This window comes from Nerophis ophidion, linkage group LG23, assembly GCF_033978795.1.
Source record: "Nerophis ophidion isolate RoL-2023_Sa linkage group LG23, RoL_Noph_v1.0, whole genome shotgun sequence".
Taxonomy (NCBI): Eukaryota; Metazoa; Chordata; class Actinopteri; order Syngnathiformes; family Syngnathidae; genus Nerophis; species Nerophis ophidion.
In genome coordinates this window covers 437,200-461,185 of record NC_084633.1, presented here as the reverse complement: position 1 = coordinate 461,185, position 23,986 = coordinate 437,200, and the positions used below count along the sequence as shown (strand labels likewise).

General features: G+C 42.2%; 1 protein-coding gene across 1 annotated transcript; it reads left to right on the top strand.

The window, feature by feature from the left end:
* The first annotated feature begins 1,255 nt into the window (after positions 1-1,255).
* Positions 1,256-21,820, top strand: rrp7a (ribosomal RNA processing 7 homolog A). The gene is made up of 7 exons (XM_061885073.1): positions 1,256-1,387; positions 1,588-1,730; positions 6,556-6,678; positions 7,283-7,406; positions 7,474-7,571; positions 7,636-7,843; positions 21,373-21,820. The coding sequence occupies exons 1-7, from the start codon at positions 1,324-1,326 to the stop codon at positions 21,456-21,458; spliced, it is 846 nt and encodes a 281-aa protein (XP_061741057.1). The 5' UTR covers positions 1,256-1,323; the 3' UTR covers positions 21,459-21,820.
* The last annotated feature ends 2,166 nt before the right edge of the window (positions 21,821-23,986 follow it).

The window sequence follows — 23,986 nt, the reverse complement described above, 5'->3', positions numbered from 1 at the left end:
CTGACAACCTGTTGGAATATGTCGCCTGTTGGCAAAAACACTTAAGCATGTTTTTCATTAAAAAACAAGGATACTAATAGGTGTGCATTAATTATATAGACAAACGTATTTGGGTTTATACAGAAGAAGGGAAGTCACTTCATCCAAAAAGTTGGTGGGATATTTCTTATGGACAGAGCTTTATGTAGGTATTCTAGAAAAGTTGGAAGCTTACAATATAAAATATTACAATTGTAAAAAATTGTCCTTTTCTACAAATTCAGCTTTCTGAAACCAGTTTTACATACAAAATTTGAATAGTGTGCACATTTTATTTATTTTTAAAAGTATAATGCAAAAAAGCGTCATAATTTTTTTATGGGTTTCAGTGGCAATAGTTGTGAAAGTCTGATTAAAAGAAAATACACGCTTGAAAAAGGGACAAAAACAAGCTCTCAGTGGATATTGTTTTTACCAAAATGTGGGAATTTAACTGACTTTTGTTCTTTTTGTTGCGATGTATAATAGAAATATGTATTTTTTTCAGAGCTTAATTTTAACAATATAATACAAAAAAAACTGCGTCATTCAGAATGCCAACAAGAAAAAGCTATAAATGTTTTTAAATGTGTACATAAATATTTTTACTAGACTTTTAAGTTGAAAGTAAGGAAGCCCGTTTCCGCCACTAAAAAAATATCCCAATGGTAAGTCGTAATTATGATATAGTAAGTCATAGGGCTACTTAGGTCGAAATTGTCATATAAAAATTCATAATTAAGAGATGAACGTCGAAATTGTGATATAAAACGTCAAAATTGTTGGATGAAAAGTCGGAGCAATTATAAGAAAATAGAAATGATGAGATAGAAAGTCACAATCATTAGTTTAAAAGTAATAAAAATCCGAAATATACATTTTTATTCCTCACGACTTTTTATATCATAATTTCGATTTTATTTTTTACCTGATAATTTTGACTGTTTTACTGCATAATTTCGTTTGTCTCATTTAGATTTTTGATCTCATACGTATTACTTATTTTTTAAAATCTCATATTTTATTCGTGTTTGACATTGTTTATAGTTAGGCGCAAAAAGTGTTCAATTTCGGTCTGTAACATTGTCAATTTATGAATGTACACTTGTTTATGATGTAAAACATTACTAAGTTGACCACTGACCGAAGAAAATAATAAACTAAAAATAATGACTTTATCTCATAAATTTGACTTTTTATCTCATGATTATGGTTTTTAAGGGGAATAAACAAGGAAAGAAAGTAAAGAAACGGACTTCCGGACTTGGTTTGAGTTTTACTTCCGGTGTGAAAAGTCACAGCAAGATGGCGACGCCACAGAACAGCCATGCCAACGGCAAGGCTTGTGTTATTCCAGGAAACTTTACAGGTATTTTCACAAACTGCTTAGATTTAGTCTAATAATAGATGTAAATGATTAACTAACATGAATGTATATGTCATTTATGATTAAATATGTAATAATTTAATCTTCTAACAAATCGGACAAGACCCGGTCGTGGAAGAACTGCAATCTGCCTAACTTTGTTTGAACTCAGCTTTTGTATTTCTCTCCTTTTATTATTGCAGTGTTGCCCATCAAGTTTTACCCCGACTCCAACACACAACACAACTTGTACGTGAAAGAGCACAAAGTTCGGGAAGAGAAAAGTTCCTACAGACCGCTGGATAAAACCTTGTTTGTCCTCAACATCCCCCCGTACTGCTCGGAGGTACACCCCGCTCACTAATCCTGAGTATTATAACATCAACTTGTGTTTAAATAACAGCAGACAAATGTGGGTTTTTATGTATTTTTGTGTGAACAGTGCACTGCTAAAAGTCAGTGTTCAAAAACAAAAATTAGTTTTTTTTTTGTTTTTTTTACTAAGCAAAATTATCTGCCAATAGAACAAGAAAATTCGGCTTGTCCAGCCTTTCTAAAACAAGTAAGATCAGCTAACCTCAATGAACCCCCCAAAATACCTTAAAATAAGTATATTCTCACTAATAACAGTGCACTTTTCTTGGTAGAAATGCAGCCAGGGTCCTGACTACGCTGTTCGTGTGTAGTACTCTGCGTTCATTCAATGACATGGGACACGGGGCTGGTTCAACTTCTCACATTCAACTTTATTCCTGTATGACAGTGACATGAGACACAATATGAGTGCAATGATCATCTCGTCTCCACATAACTCCTCTCGCGGTGAGGAACGGCGCAGATTCGTTACTCATACAGTAAAGTAAACAAACATTTCTAACATGGCGGACAAACACACACATACCTGTATGACAGTGACATGAGACACGATATGAGTGCAATGGTCATCTCCTCTCCACATAACTCCTAACACACACACAAAAAAAATACATTGAGCATGTAGGCTACAACATGGAGGACCCACGCACACACTCATTCACTCACGCACATAGAGGTAAAAGTCTCCTGCTCTCGCTCAAAATGGCTATTTAAAACACGCCACTACACAAAGACCTCCTTAAATATATCTCAAAACATTTGCACACCAACATTCTTCCATTAATTTCGCATTTAAACTCAAGAAATATGCTTTGTTAATCCCAGAGCAAAACAATATACCTCTCGCAGTGAGGAACGGCGCAGATTGGCGGGAAAGGCAGCTACGCACCGTCATATCCTCAGACTTTCAAAATAAAAGCTCAGATTTGTAAAAATAAAATAAATACAAAAATAAATCCACAGAAACTTAAATTATATTACTGATAATCCATATTTAAAGTAAAAAGAAACTAAAACACATCAACTGATGGATTTTGGTGAAATTAATAACAATAATATGAAAAAAAAATGCTGTTTCCTTTTTCTATCGGTTACAGAAAAACAAAAGAGACCTTTTTGCTCAATATGTAGGAAATATTCTTAAATTAAAGGCCTACTGAAATGAGATTTTCTTATTTAAACGGGGATAGCAGGTCCATTGTCATGTGTCATACTTGATCATTTCGCGATATTGCCATATTTTTGCTGAATGGATTTAGTAGAGAACATCCACGATAAAGTTCGCAACTTTTGGTCGCTAATAGAAAAGCCCTGCCTCTACCGGAAGTCGCAGACGATGACGTCACCCGTGTGAGTGCTCGTCACATCCTCACATTGTTTTTAATGTGAGCCTCCAACAAAAAGTGCTATTCGGACCGAGAAAACGACAATTTCCCCATTAATTTGAGCGATGATGAAAGATTCGTGTTTGAGGATGTTGATAGCGAAGGGTTAGAAAAAAAAAATCAAGTTAAAAAAAAAAAAGGTAATTGCATTGGGACAGATTTAGATGTTTTTAGACACATTTACTAGGATAATTTTGGGAAATCCCTTTTCTTTCTATTGTGTTGCTAGTGTTTCAGTGCGTTTAATAGTACCTGATAGTCGGAGGGGCGTGTCCACGGGTGTGTTGACGCCGAAGTCGACGGCAGCTGTATGGACGGCACAAGCTCAGCAGATCTCCGGTAAGTGGCGACTTTTTACCACAATTTTCTCACCGAAAACTGCTGGTTGACATTTGGTCGGGATCCATGTTCGCTTGACCGCTCTGGTCCATAGGAAAGCTTCACCTCCGGGAATTTTAAACAAGGAATCACCGTGTGTTTGTGTGGCTAAAGGCTAAAGATTCCCAACTCCATCTTTCTACTCTGACTTCTCCATTATTAATTGAACAAATTGCAAAATATTCAGCATCACAGATGTCCAAAATACTGTGTAATTATGCATTTAAAGCAGACGACTTTTAGCTGTGTGTGTGCGCAGCGCTAATATTTCCTTACGGTCCGTGATGTCACGCGTACACGTCATCATTCCGCAACGTTTTCAACAAGAAACTCGAGGGAAATTTAGAATTGCGATTTAGTAAACTAAAAAGCCCGTATTGGCATGTGTTGCAATGTTAATATTTCATCATTGATATATAAACTATCAGACTGCGTTGTCGGTAATAGTGGGTTTCAGTAGGCCTTTAATGTCGTGTTGAAAACGTCGCGGTATGATGATGCGTATGATGACACGTGCATTTGACGTCACCGGTTGTAGCGGACATTTTCCAGCCCGATCCAAGCTATAAGTAGTCTGCTTTAATCGCATGATTACACAGTATTCTGGACATTTGTTGCTGAATATTTTGCAATTTGTTCAATTAATAATAGAGAAGTCAAAGTAGAAAGATGGAGGTGGGAAGCTTTTAGCCTTTAGCCACACAAACACGGCCGGTGTTTTGTTGTTTAAAATTCCCGAAGATGAAGCTTTACAATGGATCAGAGCGGTCAAGCGAACATGGATCCCGAGTACATGTCAACCGGCAGTTTTCGGTGAGAAAATTGTGGGAATAAGTTGCCTCTTACCGGAGCCATCAGCTGAGATTCCGTCCTGCTGCAGCTTTGTGACTTCCCTCAGAGACTCTGGCGTCAACAAACCCGTGGCCACACCCCTCCACTTTCAGGTACTTTTTATCTCACTAAAACACTAGCGACACAATAGGCAGTTAAGGGATTTTCCAGAATTATCTTAGCAAATGTGTCCTAATAACATCTGAATCGCTCCCACTGCAATCGCCTTTTTTTTTTTACTTTTTTTTTTTTTTTCTAGTCCTTTACTCTAAATTTCCTCATCCACGAATCAAATTAATGGGGAAATTGTCGCTTTCTTGGTCTGAATAGCTCTAGCTGCTGCTGGCTATGATTGTAAACAATGTGAGGATGTGAGGAGCCCTACACCCCGTGACGTCACGTGCACATCGTCTGCTACTTCCGGTAAAGGCAAGGCTTTTTTATTCGTGACCAAAAGTTGCGAACTTTATTGTCGATGTTCTCTACTAAATCCTTTCAGCAAAAATATGGCAATGTCACAAAATGATCAAGTATGACACATAGAATGGACCTGCTATCCCCGTTTAAATAAGAAAATCTAATTTCAGTAGGCCTTTAAGTAAATGCTAGTGCCATTACAGTGTTTCCTTCAGGAAATGTGTTAGTTAAGGTGGTGACTCTCCAGGGGGAGGGGACCGGGGATGATGGGTGGGTTTTGTAAGGATCGGTGTATCTCGGCCTGTCGCCATCACGTTTCCACCTCGTCGCTGCCACTACAGCCTGGGGGGGAAATAGACTACAGACAGTGAAGTAGCCTAAAATTTTTGGTTGTGTTTTCCACTCCATTTGCTGAATGGCAATTTACGATATATATATCTCGATATTTTTCCGTAAAGTAGAAAAAAACAGTCTTAGTTACCTGATATACTAAAATAATGACTTACAAAGTCAAATCAATGATTTACTGTAAGTAAGCGTTTGCAGTAAGCATTTGAAAAAAAGAGTTAAAAATGGGGCCACATGCTAACATATGCTCACCTCCATCCATCCATATGCTACCGCTTGTCCCTTTTGGGTTCTCTGCTTAATTTATTACAGCATTTGGGAAGCCTGTAGTTGATTGCCATTTAAAACTACGCTGCTACAGTACTAATTATTTACGTAACTATAGCTGAAAAAATAGTACAATAGCAGTAAGAGAGACTATGTGGTTCTCAAATGGGGGTACGCGTACCCTTAGGGGTACTTGAAGGTATGCCAAGGGGTACGTGAGATTTTTTTAAATATTCTAAAAATAGCAACAATTCAAAAATCCTTTATAAATATATTTATTGAATAATATTTCAACAAAATTTGAATGTAAGTTCATAAACTGTGACAAGACAATATTCGGCGTTGACAGCTCCATTTTTTTGTGGACATGTTCCATAAATATAATAATAATAATAATAGATCTTATTTGTAAAAAAAACACTTTACGATGAGCAAACAACCTCAAAGTGCCACAGTGTAAAAAAATAGTAATAATAAAAAATAAATAAAATATAAAACTAGAAACAGCCCAATAGCTAGAACCAGCATGTATGTCTATAAAAAGGCTTTTTTTAAAAGTTGGGTTCTGAAGCCTTTTTTAAAAGCATCCACGTCAAATATTGAAATTAAAGACTTATTTTTTTGTAAAGAAATGTTTAGAATTAAGTTCATGAATCCAGATGGATCTCTATTACAATCCCCAAAGAGGGCACTTTAAGTTGATGATTACGTCTATGTGTAGAAATCTTTGTTTATAATTGAATCACTTGTTTGTTTTTCAACAAGTTTTTAGTTATTCTTACATCTTTTTTCCAACTAGTTCAAGAAAGACCACTACAAATGAGCAACATTTTGCACTGTTATACAATTTAATAAATCAGAAACTGATGACATAGTGCTGTATTTTACTTCTTTAACTCCTTTTTTCAACCCAAAATTCTTTGCTCTGATTAGGGGGTACTTGAATTAAAAAAAAAATTCACAGGGGGTATATCACTGAAAAAAGGTTGAGAACCACTGATTTAGACCACAAAGTTTTAAATGAAGAAAATGGGAGCAAAAGTGAGTATAATTTAAACCAAGTGTTTTCCTTGTTTAGTCTTTGTTCTACAATAAATATAATGAATTTAGTTCCACAAACATTTGAATCGTGAATTCCTGTTCCCATTAGTTCCAATGTGTGTCTTTCAGGGCGTCGTCAAGGAACTCTTCTCCCAGTTTGGCTTAGTTACGTCTGTGGAGTTAAATGAGCATCCGGGATCCTTTCACTCCGGCGCCAAACCGTCCCGATACTTCAAGCCCGCCCAGAAGCAGGTCTTTATTTTTCACTATCAGGATTTCATTTTCTCAAAACAAGTCCTCACCATACTTGCCAACCTTGAGACCTCCGAATTCGGGAGATGGGGGCTGGAGGTTGGTGGCAGTGGGCGGTGTATATTGTAGCGTCCCGGAAGAGTTAGTGCTGCAAGGGGTTCTGGGTATTTGTTCTGTTGTGTTACGGTGCGGATGTTCTCCCGAAATGTGTTTGTCATTCTTGTTTGGTGTGGGTTCACAGTGTGGCGCATATTTGTAACAGTGTTAAAGTTGTTTATACGGCCACCGACAGTGTGACCTGTATGGCTGTTGACCAAGAATGCATTGCATTCACTTATGTGTCTGTGAAAGCCGCATATATTATGTGACTCGTACACTGTTTGTATGGAAGAAAAGCGGACGTGACGACAGGTTTAGAGGACGCTAAAGGAAGAGCCTTTAAGGCACGCCCCCAATATTGTGTTCCGGGTGGTAATCGGGAGAAATTCGGGAAAATTGTTGCCCCGGGAGATTTTCGGGACGGGCACTGAAATTAAGGAGTCTCCCGGGAAAACTGGGAGGGTTGGCAAGTATGGTCCTCACTGTCCCTTTGTCATGTTCCTAGTGCTTCAAAGTGGGCTACGTCGTCTTCCGGGCTTGCTCCGGCATCGCTGCGGTGAAGTCGCACCCTTTTGACGTCCCTTTGGTCGTCTGCTCCACGCAACCCGGGGTCAAAACCGGAGTACGCAGTGAGTCAACGGTCAGGGTTATTATTATCTCCCCGTGTTTCTTTCCGACGTTTTTGCCCCTCGGCAGAATGGATCCAGCAGTACAAAAACAACCTTGTGCAGCCGGACAGACTCCAACACGTGGTCGACAACCTCATGAAGAACTTTGACCTCAAAAAGGAAAGGGTAAGCCCCTCTAACCCCCCCCTTTGACTCCGCCGCGGTGCCTTAACGTGCTTGTTTGTACCAGGAAGAGGAGCAGCAGAAGCTGGAGGCGGAGCAACAAGAGGAGGACCAGGGGGGCTGGGTGAAGGTGACCAAGGGTCCCAAGGGCGCCAAGGCCCGGCCCTACAGCGAGGCCGCCGACGAAAGGACGCTACGGAAGGAGAGGAGGAAGAAGAAGAGGAAAGAGCTCCTCAACTTCTACGCTTGGCAGCACAAAAACACGCAGAAAGAACGTACGTTTTTTTTCAATATATATATTCAGCCTGCGAAAATACTGGATAAAAGCTTATTTTTTAATCCTAAATTCACATATATTCTTTGGGCAGGGAAAGTATTCACACCCCTTCAAATGTTGTACTCTTTCATTGCAGACATTTGCTAAAATCAAAAAAGATAATTTTATTTCTCATCAATGCACACTCTCCATCTGGATAGAAAAAAAACATAATTTTCACCAAATGTATTAAAAAGAAACACTGAAATATCACGTTGATAAGTATTCAGGCTCTTTGCTCAGTACTTTGTTAATGCCATAATCTTGGCACACCTATCTTTGGACACTTTCAACCATTCTTTTTTGCAGCACCTCTCAAGCTCCATCAGGTTGGATGTGTCGGTTTTCATCCAGGATGTACATTGTGCACTGTACATTGCTGCATTCATCTTGCCCTCTATACTGACTAGTCTCTGCTGAAAAGCATCCCCGCAGCATGATGCTACCACCACCATGCTTCACTGTCGGGATGGTACTGGCCTGGTGATGAGCGGTGCTTGGTTTGCCCCAAACATTCACGCCAAAGACTTCAATCTTATATTAGAATTTAGTTTCTCATGGTGTGAGGGTCTTTCGGGTGCATTTTGGCAAACCTTTTACTAAGAAATGGCTTCCGTCTGGCCTGATTGGTGGGTTGCTGCAGAGATGCTTGGTCTTCTGGAAGGTTCTACTCTCTCTTCAGTGAGCTTCGGGTTCTTGGTCACCTCCCTGACTAGACTAAAATGAATATTGAGCAAAGGGTCTGAAGGAATTAATTATTAACCAATTTTAAATCTTTGATTACTTGACAGTATAATTGCTGCAAGTATGCCACCATCTTGTAGACAAGTAATTCAGGTTAATGACCGAACCGGGCTCCTTTCCGAGCTGCCACCTTATCATGGTAGAAGAGTTAGCGTGTCCCAATGATCCTAGGAGCTATGTTGTCCGGGGGCCCCTGGTAGGGTCTCCCAAGACAAACAGGTCTTAGGGGAGGGATCAGACAAAAAGCAGCTCAAAGATCTTTATGAATGGTACAAATGAAGCGCCTATATTTCCCTCGACCGTACGCGGGTCACCGGGGCCCCCTTCTGAAGCCAGGCCCAGAGGTGGGGCACGATGGCGAGCGCCCGGTGGCCGGGCCTGTTCCCATGGGGCCCGGCCGGGCTCAGCCCGAAAAAGCAAAGTGGGTCCCCCCTCCAATGGGCTCACCACCCATGGGAGAGGTCATAGAGGTCGGGTGCGGTGTGAGCTGGGCGGCAGCCGAAGGTAGGGTACTTGGTGGTCTGATCCTCGGCTACATAAGCTAGCTCTTGGGACGTGGAACATCACCTCGCTGGGAGGGAAGGAGCCTGAGCTGGTGCGTGAAGTGGAGAAGTTCCGGGCTAGATATAGTTGGACTTACTTTGACACACAGCAAGGGCTCTGGAACCAGTTCTCTCGAGAGGGGTTGGACTCTCTTCCACTCTGGCGTTGCAAGCAATGAGAGGATACGGGCTGGAGTGGCAGTTCTTTTTCCCCCCGGCTCAAAGCCTGCACGGTGGACTTTAACCCAGTGGACGAGAGGGTAGCTTCCCTTCGCCTTCGGGTGGGGGGGACATGTCCTGACTGTTGTTTGTGCTTATGCATTAAACAGCAGCTCAGAGTACCCACTCTTTTTGGATTCCCTTGAGGGAGTACTGGAGAGTGCTCCCTCAGGTGATTCCCTTGTTCTGCTGAGGGACTTCAACGCTCATGTTGGCAACGACAGTGAAACCTGGAGAGGCGTGATTGGGAAGAATGGCCGCCCAGATCTGAACCCAAGTGGTGCTTTGTTATTGGACTTCTGTGCTAGTCACGGACTGTCCATAACAAACACAATGTTCAAGCATAAGGGTGTCCATATGTGCACTTGGCACCAGTACACCCTCGGTCGCAGTTCTATGATTGACTTGATCGGAAACGCGGATGTCGAGCGGGGCTAAAAACAAAGCAGAAGGCTAATCCCCACAGTACACCACTTCCCTCCACCCTGAAGACGGATTTAGATGGAAAGTGCGAGACTACTGGTCTGGGTAAGGAGTCTGTTAAATTAGAACAAGTTTTTTCTGCTTTGAGTGTTTCAGAGTTGGACATGTGTTTTACTGAGGTGGCTAACTATGATGCGTGCAGTTTATCAAAGCAACAAACAAACAATCGGAAAATCCCCGTTACTGAGGAGGCTAACCATGATGCGTGCAGTTTATCAAAGCAACAATCAAACAATCGGAACATTCCCGTCGTATCAATTCCTAGATATGGTCGTAACTATACTAAATGCACTGGGCATAATAATAAACACAACATTATTAATATTGCTACTACGGATAATTTGATCAAAAATTCCCTAAAACAGCCCACTACCTATAATGTAGGTTTTTTAAACATAAGATCATTGTCTCCCAAAACGTTGTTAGTTAATGATATCATCAGAGACAACAATCTTAACGTCATCGGTCTCAGCGAAACCTGGCTTAAACCAAACGACTTTTTTGCGCTAAATGAGGCATGTCCTCCTAACTTTACACATGCGCATATTGCCCGTCCGCTTAAAAGGGGTGGGGGGGTCGCACTAATATACAACGAAAACTTTAACCTTAGTCCTAACATAAATAATAAATATAAATCGTTTGAGGTGCTTACTATGAGGTCTGTCACACCGCTGCCTCTACACCTGGCTGTTATCTACCGCCCCCCAGGGCCCTGTTCGGACTTTATCAATGAATTCTCAGAGTTCGTTGCTGATTTAGTGACACACGCCGATAATATAATCATAATGGGGGACTTTAATATCCACATGAATACCCCATCGGACCCACCGTGCGTAGCGCTCCAGAGTATAATTGATAGCTGTGGTCTCACACAAATAATAAATGAACCCACGCATCGCAACGGTAATACGATAGACCTAGTGCTTGTCAGGGGTATCACCGCTTCCAAAGTTACGATACTCCCGTATACTAAAGTATTGTCCGATCATTACCTTATAAAATTCGAGGTTCAGACGCATGTTCGTCAAACTAATAATAATAATAACTGCTATAGCAGCCGCAACATTAATACGGCCACAACGACAACTCTTGCTGACCTACTGCCCTCGGTAATGGCACCATTCCCAAAGTATGTGGGCTCTATTGATAACCTCACTAACAACTTTAACGACGCCCTGCGCGAAACCATTGATAACATAGCACCGCTAAAGTTAAAAAAGGCTCCAAAAAAGCGCACCCCGTGGTTTACAGAAGAAACTAGAGCTCAGAAATTATTATGCAGAAAGCTGGAACGCAAATGGCGCACGACTAAACTTGAGGTGCACCATCAAGCATTTAGTGATGGTTTAATAACTTATAAACGCATGCTTACCTTAGCTAAAGCTAATTATTACTCAAATCTCATCCACCGTAATAAAAACGATCCTAAATTTTAGTTTAGTACGGTAGCATCGCTAACCCAACAAGGGACTCCGTCCACTAGCTCCACCCACTCAGCTGATGACTTTATGCAATTCTTTAGTAAGAAAATTGAAGTCATTAGAAAGGAGATTAAAGACAATGCGTCCCAGCTACAACGGGGTTCTATTAACACTGACACGATTGTATATACGGCGGATACTGCCCTCCAAAATAGTTTCTCTCGTTTTGAGGAAATAACATTAGAGGAATTGTTACAACGTGTAAATGGAATAAAACAAACAACATGTTTACTTGACCCTCTTCCTGGGAAACTGATCAAGGAGCTCTTTGTATTATTAGGTCCATCAGTGCTAAATATTATAAACTTATCACTTTCCTCGGGCACTGTTCCCCTAGCATTCAAAAAAGCGGTTATTCATCCTCTTCTTAAAAGACCTAACCTCGATCCTGACCTCATGGTAAACTACCGACCGGTGTCTCACCTTCCCTTTATTTCAAAAATCCTCGAAAAAATTGTTGCGGAGCAGTTAAATGAACACTTAGCGTCTAACAATCTATGTGAAACCTTTCAATCCGGTTTCAGGGCAAATCACTCGACGGAGACAGCCCTCGCAAAAATGACTAATGATCTATTGCTAACGATGGATTCTGATGCGTCATCTATGTTGCTGCTCCTCGATCTTAGCGCTGCTTTCGATACCGTCGATCATAATATTTTATTAGAACGTATCAAAACACGAATCGGTATGTCAGACTTAGCCCTGTCTTGGTTTAACTCTTATCTTACTGATAGGATGCAGTGTGTCTCCCATAACAATGTGACCTCGGACTACGTTAAGGTAACGTGTGGAGTTCCCCAGGGTTCGGTCCTTGGCCCTGCACTCTTCAGCATCTACATGCTGCCGCTAGGTGACATCATACGCAAATACGGTGTTAGCTTTCACTGTTATGCTGATGACACCCAACTCTACATGCCCCTAAAGCTGACCAACACGCCGGATTGTAGTCAGCTGGAGGCGTGTCTTAATGAAATTAAACAATGGATGTCCGCTAACTTTTTGCAACTCAACGCCAAAAAAACGGAAATGCTGATTATCGGTCCTGCTAGACACCGAACTCTATTTAATAATACAACTCTAACATTTGACAACCAAACAATTAAACAAGGCGACACGGTAAAGAATCTGGGTATTATCTTCGACCCAACTCTCTCCTTTGAGGCACACATTAAAAGCGTTACTAAAACGGCCTTCTTTTATCTCCGTAATATCGCTAAAATTCGCTCCATTCTGTCCACTAAAGACGCTGAGATCATTATCCATGCGTTTGTTACGTCTCGCCTCGACTACTGTAACGTATTATTTTCGGGTCTCCCCATGTCTAGCATTAAAAGATTACAGTTGGTACAAAATGCGGCTGCTAGACTTTTGACAAGAACAAGAAAGTTTGATCACATTACGCCTGTACTGGCTCACCTGCACTGGCTTCCTGTGCACTTAAGATGTGACTTTAAGGTTTTACTACTTACGTATAAAATACTACACGGTCTAGCTCCATCCTATCTTGCCGATTGTATTGTACCATATGTCCCGGCAAGAAATCTGCGTTCAAAGGACTCCGGCTTGTTAGTGATTCCCAAAGCCCAAAAAAAGTCTGCGGGCTATAGAGTGTTTTCCGTTCGGGCTCCAGTACTCTGGAATGCCCTCCCGGTAACAGTTCGAGATACCACCTCAGTAGAAGCATTTAAGTCTCACCTTAAAACTCATTTGTATACTGTAGCCTTTAAATAGACTCCCTTTTTAGACCAGTTGATCTGCTGTTTCTTTTCTTTTTCTTCTATGTCCCACTCTCCCCTGTGGAGGGGGTCCGGTCCGATCCGGTGGCCATGTACTGCTTGCCTGTGTATCGGCTGGGGACATCTCTGCGCTGCTGATCCGCCTCCGCTTGGGATGGTTTCCTGGTGGCTCCGCTGTGAACGGGACTCTCTCTGCTGAGTTGGACCCGCTTTGGACTGGACTCTTGCGACTGTGTTGTGGATTGAACTTTCACAGTATCATGTTAGACCCGCTCGACATCCATTGCTTTCCTCCTCTCTAAGGTTCTCATAGTCATTATTGTCACCGACGTCCCACTAGGTCATTATTGTCACCGACGTCCCACTAGGTCATTATTGTCACCGATGTCCCACTGGGTGTGAGTTTTCCTTGCCCTTATGTGGGCCTACCGAGGATGTCGTGGTGGTTTGTGCAGCCCTTTGAGACACTAGTGATTTAGGGCTATATAAGTAAACATTGATTGATTGATTGACTTTGTAGTTGTGTCATCGGATTTGCGGCCTCATGTTTAGGACACTCGGGTGAAGTGAGGGGCAGAGCTTTTTACTGATCATCACCTGTTGGTGAGCTGGCTCCAATGGTGGGGAAGGATGCCGGACAGACCTGGCATGCCCAAACTCATTGTGAGGGTCTGCTGGGAACGCCTAGCAGAATCTCCTGTCAGAGAGAGTTTCAATTTCCACCATCAGAAGAACTTTGAACATGTCACGAAGGAGGTGCTGGACATTGAGTCCGAGTGGACCATGTTCCGTGCCTCTATTGTCGAGGCGGCTGATTGGAGCTATGGCCGCAAGGTGGTTGGTGCCTGTCGTGGCAGTAATCCTAGAACCCGCTGGTGGACACCAGCGGTGAGGGATGCCGTAAAGCTGAAGAAAGAATCCTATCGGGTCCTTTTGGCTCATGGGACTCTAGAGGCAGTGGACAGGTACGGACAAGTCAAGCGAAGTGCGGCTATAGTGGTCGCGCAGGCAAAAACTCGGGCATTGGAGGAGTTTGGTGAAGCCATGGAAAACGACTTCCGGACGTCTTCAAAGCGATTCTGGACCACCATCCGCCCCCTCAGGGGGGGGGAAGCAGTGCACTTTTAACACCGTGTATAGTGAGGATGGTGTGCTGCTGACCTCTACTGCGGCTGTTGTGGATCGGTGGAGGGAATACTTCGAAGACCTCCTCAATTCCCACCAACACGTCTTGCTATGAGGAAACGGTGCCTGGGGAATCTGTGGTGGGCTCTCCTAATTCTGGGGCTGAGGTTGCGGAGGTAGTTAAAAAGCTCCTCGGTGGCAAGGCCCCGGGGGTGGATGAGGCTCTGGATGCTGTGGGGCTGTCTTGGTTGACAAGACTCTGCAAAACACGTGGACATCGGTGATTGGCAGACCGGGGTGGTGGTTCCTCTCTTTAAGAAGGGGAACCGGAGGGTGAGTTCCCACTATCGTGGTATCAAACTCCTCAGGTCTATTCAGGTGTATTGGAGAGGAGGCTATGCCGAATAGTCGAACCTCGGATCCAGGAGGAACAGTGTGGTTTTTGTCCTGATCGTGGAACGGTAGACCAGCTTTATACTCTTGGCAGGGTCCTTGAGGGTGCATGGAAGTTTGCCCAACCAGTCTACATGTGCTTTGTGGAGAAGGCATTCGACCGTGTCCCCCGGGAATTCGGGTGTGGAGTGTTCAGAGAGTATGGGGTATCGGACTGTCTGATTGTGGCGGTCCGCTCCCTGTACGATCAATGTCAGAGCTCGGTCCGCATTGCCGGCAGTAAGTCGGACCCATTTCCAGTGAGGGTTTGACCCCGCCAAGGCTGCCCTTTGTCACCGATTCTGTTCATAACCTTTATGGACAGAATTTCTAGGCGCAGTCAGGGCGTTGAGGGGATCCTGTTTGGTGGCTGCAGGATTAGGTCTCTGCTTTTTGCAGATAATGTGGTCTTGATGGCTTCAAATGGCCAGGATCTTCAGCTCTCTTTGGATCGGTGCGCAGCCGAGTGTGAAGCAACTGGGATGAAAATCAGCACCTCCAAGTCCGAGTCCATGGTTCTCGCCCGGGAAAGGGTGGAGTGTCATCTCCAGATTGGGGAGGAGATCTTGCCCCAAGTGGAGGAGTTCAAGTAACTCTGAGTCTTGTTCACAAGTGAGGACAGAGTGGATCGTAAGATCGACAGATGGATCAGTGCGCCGTCTTCAGTAATGCGGACGCTTTATCGATCCGTTGTGAAGAAGGTGCTGAGTCGGAGGGCAAAACTCTCATTTTACCGGTCGATCTACGTTCCCATCCTCACCTATGGTCATGAGATTTGGGTTATGACCGAAAGGACAAGATCACGTGTACAAGCGGCCTGAATGAGTTTCCACCGCCGGGTGGCGGGGCTCTCCCTTAGAGATAGGGTGAGAAGCTCTTCCATCCGGGAAGAGCTCAAAATAAAGCCGCTGCTCCTCCACATCGAGAGGAGCCAGATGAGGTGATTTGGGCATCTGCTCAGAATGCCCCCCGAACACCTCCCTAGGGAGGTGTTTAGGGCACACCCGACCGGCAGGAGGCCACGGGGAAGACCCAGGACACGTTGGGAAGACCTTGTCTCCCGGCTGGCCTGGGAACGCCTCAGGATCCCCCGGGAGGAGCTGGACCAAGTGGCTGTGGAGAGGAAAGTCTGGGCTTCTCTGCTTAGGCTGCAGCACCTGAGACCCGACCTCGGATAAGCGGAAGATAATGGATGGATGGATGGATGGATGGACCGAACCAGGATCAAAAGTGGAAACCTTCATGGATAAATTAGAGGAAATGATTATTGATTGGTCCATATAAAAATAGAATTATCGTGATTTGTGGAGATTATAATATTGATCTTCTAAAGGTAGATTCACATAAACAAACATCAGATTTTTTAGAAATATTATATGTAAAAGGGCTGTACCCATTAATTACAAAGCCTAACAGAATAACCACAACTAGTGCAACCTTAATAGACAATATCTTCAGGGATAGGAATTTTCCGCGGATCCGCGGAATTCCGCCAATTTTGGCGCCGCCAGGGTTGTTTTTGTCTCTGCATTAGAGATGCGCGGATAGTAGGGGTGTAACGGTACGTGTATTTGTATTGAACCGTTTCGGTACGGGGGTTTCGTTTGTAAAAATAAGTCTTCACAAGCTGCTCTGCTTTCTGCCTCTGTCTGAGCAGCAAGCATATTCCCGCCCACACAACCATCTGATTGGTTACATACAAAGCCAATCAGCAGTGCATATTCAGAGCGATGTAACGGCCAATCAGCAGGGCATATTCAGAGCGAAGTAACAGCCAATCAGCAGGGCGTATTCAGAGCGATGTAGTCAATGCGTCAGCATCAAGCAGATATTCGTTTAGCAGGGGAGCAGCGGACTCTCCCCAAATCATAAAAAAACACTTCCCAGTCACAACTATTAAAAACATAACTATGAGCCCGTTGACCTTTTAGAAACTTCAACTCGCAGTTCTGGCTTGAGGTGAAGGCTATTTAGCTTTTAGCGTAACGTTAACTCATTTTGCGGTGTGTGCGTGCGTGCGTGCGAGTGCGAGTGCGTGCGTGCGAGTGTGTGTGTGTTAGGGGCAGCAAAGCCCTGTCTGTTATTTCATTGAACTCCATTGTGTTGCTATATTACTACTTTTTCAGCTATAGTTACATGAATCATTAGTAATGTAGCAGCCTAGTTTTGAATGGCAGGGTCCCTGCTATAACATGTTGATACAAATATAACATTTACATAATAAAAGTCGGCTTCACGGTGGAAGAGGGGTTAGTGCGTCTGCCTCACAATACAAAGGTCCTGAAGTCCTGAGTTCAAATCCAGGCTCGGGATCTTTTTGTGTGGAGTTTGCATGTTCTCCCCGTGAATGCGTGGGTTCCCTCCGGGTACTCCGGCTTCCTCCCACTTCCAAAGACATGCACCTGGGGATAGGTTGATTGGCAACACTAAATTGGCTCTAGTGTGTGAATGTGAGTGTGAATGTTGTCTGTCTATCTGTGTTGGCCCTGCGATGAGGTGGCGACTTGTCCAGGGTGTACCCCGCCTTCTGCCCGATTGTAGCTGAGATAGGCGCCAGCGCCCCCCGCGACCCCGAAAGGGAATAAGCGGTAGAAAATGGATGGATGGATGGATAATAAAGGTCAACTACAGGCTTCCCAAATGCTGTAATAAATTAAGCATGATGAGTTGACTTGAAACTGTTTAATCAAAGCAACAACTTGACGCAGTTTAATGTGGATTAACGTGGGCAGAATTATTATAGTGTTCCCAATGTTAAAAGGATAAAGCCATTGTTTACAAATTTGGTAAATAAATAACACAAAAATTTATATTTTGTTGTTTTCTTACTGTACCAAAAATGAACCGAAGCGTGACCTCTAAACCGAGGTACGTACCGAACCGAAATGTTTGTGTACCGTTACACCCCTAGCGGATAAACAATTATATCATCCACAACCGCATCACTAAAGTCGTCATCCACCCAAACCAACATTTTATCAAAGCCACAACCGCCTGCCACCCACCCGTTGTTCTATATCTAATACAGACGATGCAAGGCATTAGTGAGGTTAGAAAGTGTAACTCCCTCCAAAAAGCACAGACACAATGGCTTTCTTGAACTGATTCATTTGAAGGCTTCCTTTCCCTTCAAATTCACCTTGAATACTGTAATAAATAAAGCATGTTACAAACGTAAAAATAATAACTTGCACAGCATGTGGATCAAACATTTTACCAAGAAAATACCAACAAATGACAAATACCTCGTTGCCCATACCCGGAAGTAGCTTCCTTACATCCGTCGACAGACCAAACGAGACACTTCAAAATAAAAGTATGTTCACATACTGTTTCAAAGAGTGCTGCTCGTTTTTCGTATGTGGGTAACAACATTCAACTATTTATAAATGGTTGATTTATATAGGTTAGTAAGGTAAAGTGTTGTACCTGACAAGTTTCGGCTACCTTGCTTCTGCAGCCTTCATCAGAGGTGCCACGTGATGTTAGCGTGACGTGTTATATGCCATCAAGTGTTGTCAGGTACAACACTTTACCTTAATAGCCTATAGAAATCAACCATTTATAAATACACGTCAGTAGGCTAAATGAACCTCTTCAACATAACATTTAACTATGTATATATATTTCAGAATGGTTCAACCGCCACCCGCCCGAATCCATTTAAAATCTATTTTTTCGTCATGTCACCCGCCCGACCCGCGGTTTATCCGCGGACTCCGCGGATGAGACCGCAAACCGCACATCTCTACTCTGCGTTGACCTAGTTATCAGTACAAGGCAGAGAATTCCAAATAATCCAAAAGTGTGCAAGAATTTTATATATGTGTAAACTCGTATACATAAATTTCATCACATGGTACATTTTTATGAAAATATTTGCTAAAAAATTTGAAATTTTGGTCAGGAGAATATTGTTAGATTGTGTCTCAAAATAGCAAGAAATGTATCCTAAGCTAATATAGATTTCAAAATTTTTCTGGGGGGGCATGCTCCAGACCCATCCGGCCTTCCGCAAAACGGTCTTTTAGGATTAAAAAATTTTCAGCTGATTTTGTAAATCTTCATTCCCATCCCTGTATCTTTACAAGTGTTTTAGGGATTCAGATCACTACTGGTTTAGTGATAAATGACATAAGTGATCATCTGCCTATATTTGCAATATTTGACTATCGATTCCCTAAAAGAACATATCATCAAATACTTAAGAGGAAAAGAAGAGTCAATCATATTAACATATTATCTTTTTTTAAATATCTCGGTAGTTCTGTTATCCTTGTCCTATTCCCTATTGCTTTATTTAAAATATTTCATGTAGCCTATACAGTGGGGCAAAAAAGTATTTAGTCAGCCACCGATTGTGCAAGTTCCCCCACTTAAAATGACGACAGAGGTCTGTAATTTTCATCATAGGTACACTTCAACTGTGAGAGACGGAATGTGAAAAAAAATCCAGGAATTCACATTGTAGGAATTTTAAAGAATTTATTTGTAAATTGTGGTGGAAAATAAGTATTTGGTCACTTCAAACAAGGAAGATCTCTGGCTCTCACAGACCTGTAACTTCTTCTTTAAGAAGCTCTTCTGTCCTCCACTCATTACCTGTATTAATGGAATCTGTTTGAACTCGTTATCTGTATAAAAGACACCTGTCCACAGTCTCAAACAGTCAGACTCCAAACTCCACTATGGCCAAGACCAAAGAGCTGTCGAAGGACACCAGAAAAAAAATTGTAGACTTGCACCAGACTGGGAAGAGTGAATCTACAATAGGCAAGCAGCTTGGTGTGAAAAAATCAACCGTGGGAGCAATTATCAGATAATGGAAGACATACAAAACCACTGATAATTTCCCTCGATCTGGGGCTCCACGCAAGATCTCATCCCGTGGGGTCAAATGATCATGAGAACGGTGAGCAAAAATCCCAGAACCACACGGGGAGACCTGGTGAATAACCTGCAGAGAGCTGGGACCAAAGTAACAAAGGTTACCATCAGTAACACACTACGCCAACAGGGAATCAAATCCTGCAGTGCCAGACGTGTCCCCCTGCTTAAGCCAGTGCATGTCCAGGCCCGTCTGAAGTTTGCCAGAGAGCACATGGAAGATACATCAGAGGATTGGGAGAATGTCATGTGGTCAGATGAAACCAAAATAGAACTTTTTGGTATAAACTCAACTCGTCGTGTTTGGAGGAAGAAGAATACTGAGTTGCATCCCAAGAACACCACACCTACTGTGAAGCATGGGGGTGGAAACGTCATGCTTTGGGGCTGTTTTTCTGCTAAGGGGACAGGACGACTGATCCGTGTTAAGGAAAGCATGAATGGGGCCATGTATCGTGAGATTTTGAGCCAAAACCTCCTTCCATCAGTGAGAGCTTTGAAGAGGAAACGTGGCTGGGTCTTCCAGCATGACAATGATCCCAAACACAACGCCCGGGCAACGAAGGAGTGGCTCTGTAAGAAGCATTTGAAAGTACTGGAGTGGACTAGCCAGTCTCCGGTACTCAACCCCATAGAAAATCTGTGGAGGGAATTGAAAGTCTGTGTTGCTCGGCGACAGCCCCAAAACATCACTGCTCTTGAGAATATCTGCATAGAGGAATGGGCCAAAATACCAGCTACTGTGTGTGTAAACCTGGTAAAGACCTATAGTAATCGTTTGACCTCTGTTATTGCCCAAAAAAAAGGTTATATTACAAAGTATTGAGTTGAATTTTTGTTATTGACCAAATACTTATTTTCCACCCTAATTTACAAATAAATTCTTTAAAATTCCTACAATGTGAATTCCTGGATTTTTTTTTGTCTCTCACAGTTGAAGTGTACCTATGATGAAAATTACAGACCTATGTCATAATTTTAAGTGGGAGAACTTGCACAATCGGTGGCTGACTAAATACTTTTTTTGCCCCACTGTATAGGCTACATGAAATATTTTAAATAAAGCAATAGGGAATAGGACAAGGCGAACAGAACTACCGAGATATTTAAAAAAAGATATGTTAATTGAAAACAAAGATATTCATTAAAACACCTTTAATATGTCAACAAAAACGGCAAAATAAATAAATATAAATTATATACTGTATATATAAATGTATGTTTATATATATATTTATATATATGTATATGATATATGTGTGTATGTATATGTATATATGAGGTAGATCACCTCGACTTGGTCATTTATTAAGTAATTGATTAACGTTGAAAAACTAATTGGGGTGTTACCATTTAGTGCTCAACTGTATGGAATATGTACTGTACTGTGCAATCTACTAATAAAAGTTTCAATCAATCAAATCAATGAATCCCTACTGAGCCTACGGTGCTGTTAAGTTATTGTAGCTCAATGTGCCTTTTTTTTTTTTTTTATGTACTATTATTTAAAATATATTATTGTTTTAGTTGCTTAATAGATATTCCTGGCTCTGAATTTGTTCATTGCTATTTTTATGTTTTTGTGCATTACTTGTTGCCGTAACCAGGTTACTCATCAGTTACTCAGTACTTGAGTAGTTTTTCCACAACATACTTTTTACTTTTACTCAAGTAAATATTTGGGTGACTATTCCTTACTTTTACTTGAGTAATACATCTCTAAAGTAACAGTACTCTTACTTGAGTACAATTTCTGGCTACTCTACCCACCTCTGTTTACTGTATAGGGTAACATTTTAACGTGCTCCCTAATTATCAATTTTTTGTTCTCTTTTCCAGATATTGCTGAGCTGAGGAAAAAATTTGAGGAGGACAAACAGAAAATTGCTCTCCTGAGAGCTCAAAGAAAATTCCGGCCCTATTAAAACGTTATTGTCGCGCTCATTTTGGTCACATGACATGCCTGATCATTGCTCTCATCCACCTGCTTACATTGGCAAGTAAAAAATATCCCAACCTCAGAGCTTCCAGTTGAAAACAAACAAAATTGCAGACAAGTTGCATCATGGTCCGTTGTGCAGAACATTTCCTTGGCAGAGGTCGGCAATTTTTCCATTTTCTCGGAATGTAAAACTGTTGAGGAAGTTTGTCATTGGGGAAATGTGTCGTTTTCGAAATGGACACCAAAATGATCTTTTGTGGTCCAAACAGGAACATTCCATCACTCATGTAAGCAACTTGATCAGGTCTTATTTGTAAGCTCGTGTCATAAAAATGTGGAGAATTACTGTTTAATGTGCTTTTTTCATGGAATGTTAATAAGTAGTAGTCACATTTGGGCTGGTATTCTTAGTGCAAATATACCTAACCTCCATCCCATCCATCCATTTTCTACCGCTTGTCCCGTTCAGGGTTTTGGGGGGTGCTGGAGCTTATCTCAGCTGTTTTTGGGCGGAAGGCGCAGTACACCCTGGACAAGTCGCCACCTCATCACAGGGCCAACACAATTGTGTATTTTTTTTTTCAAATAATTTCTTTTAAAAAAAAAATGTTATATGCTTCGTCACCTATCAAAGTTTTGCCTTTAAATAAAAATATATACAAACCCCAAAACCCGTGAAGTTGACATGTTGTGTAAATGGTAAATAAAAACAATACAATAATTTACAAATCCTTTTCAACTTATATTCAATTGAATAGACTGCAAAGACAAGATACTTAAAGTTTGAACTGAGAAACTACATATTTATTTTGCAAACAATCATTACCTTAGAACAGGGGTCGGGAACCTTTTTGGCTGAGAAAGCCAAGAAGCCAACTCTTTTAAAATGTATTTCCGTAAGAGCCATATAATATTTTTTTTAACACTGAACACAACAAAACGCGTGCATATTTAAGAAAGACCAACATTTCTAGAGAGGTCTCTTATTCTTTGTAAAAACATTGCTATTCTGAAGCTAACTGTTGAGGGGGCGTGGCCTGCGGGTCTGCAGCGAAGCGGGGTGTTGCCAGTACCGGCCTCGAAATCAGCGACAGGTGCATAGATGGCCCACCTGGGCCTTTTTATCTGATCACCTGTCGCTATGTCATAAGCAGCAGCCAGGAGGAGAAACGGACTTGGGGCTGGAAACCAGAGCGCGAGCGAGAACGAAAGAGAAAAAGACAATTGCTGTAAAGCAACTGAGAGTCTTATTGAAATATAAAACAACATTGTAACCCTGAAACAGGCTCTCATGTCAGTGCTTGGTGGTCTGAAGAACCCCCTGGAGGGCAAGCCCCACACTAACCAATAATAATTAAATGACTTCTTACCAACTTCTTGAACATAAAAATGGCTGACAATGTTTTATATTTTTAACACTGTGATTACAAGTGGAATTATTCATTATTTATCGTGTTAAGCAATGTCAGCTTTATCCGAGAGCCAGATGCAGTCATCAAAAGAGCCTCATCCGGCTCGCGAGCCATAGGTTCCCTACCCCTGCCTTAGAATTTGATGGCAGCAACAGATTGCAAAAAAAGTTGTCAGAGGGGCATTTTTACCAATGTGTTACATAGCCTTTCCTTTTAACAACACTCTGTAAATGTTTGGGAACTGAGGAGACTCTTTTTTGAAGTGGAAGAATTTTACCATTCATACATACATACATATACTTCCATATATATACATAAACGTTTATGTACATATATACATATATATTTATAGATATTACACGTACATATATATACACATACAAACATATATATACATATATACATTACATACATATACATATGTATGTATGTATATATATATACATATATAAGTATACATATATAAACATATATACATTTATACACATATATATGTACAGTATGTATACTTGTATACATTGAACATGTCACGAGGGAGTCCAAGTGAACGATGTTCCGTACCTCTATTGTCGAGGCAGCCGATCGGAGCTGTGGCCGCAAGGTGGTTGGTGCCTGCCGTGGCAGTAATCCTAGAACCCGCTGGTGGTGAGGGATGCCATCAAGCTGAAGAAAGAGTCCCTACGTTCCCATCCTCACCTATAGTCATGAGCTTCGGGTTATGACCGAAAGGATAACATCACTGGTATAAGTGGCCGAAATGAGTTTCCTCCGCCGGGTGGCGGGGCTCTCCCTTAGAGATAGGGTGAGAAGCTCTGTCATCCGGGAGGAACTCAAAGTAAAGCCGCTGCTCCTTCACATCGAGAGGAGCCAGATGAGGTGGTTCGGGCATCTGGTCAGGATGCCACCCGAGAGCCTCCCTCGGGAGGTGTTTCGAGCACGTCCAACCGGTAGGAGGCCACAGGGAAGACCCAGGACACGTTGGGAAGACTATGTCTCCTGTCTGGTCTGGGAACGCCTTGGGATCCCCCGGGAAGAGCTAGACGAAGTGGCTGGGGAGAGGAAAGTCTGGAATTCACTGCTTAGGCTGCTGCCCCTGCAA

Excerpts from the sequence above, each read along its gene's own strand:
- rrp7a (XM_061885073.1), top strand. The coding sequence starts at position 1,324 with ATGGCGACGCCACAGAACAGCCATGCCAACGGCAAGGCTTGTGTTATT. Across the intron at positions 1,388-1,587 it reads TATTCCAGGAAACTTTACAG|TGTTGCCCATCAAGTTTTAC; the intron begins GTATTTTCACAA and ends TTATTATTGCAG. Across the intron at positions 6,679-7,282 it reads TCAAGCCCGCCCAGAAGCAG|TGCTTCAAAGTGGGCTACGT; the intron begins GTCTTTATTTTT and ends TCATGTTCCTAG.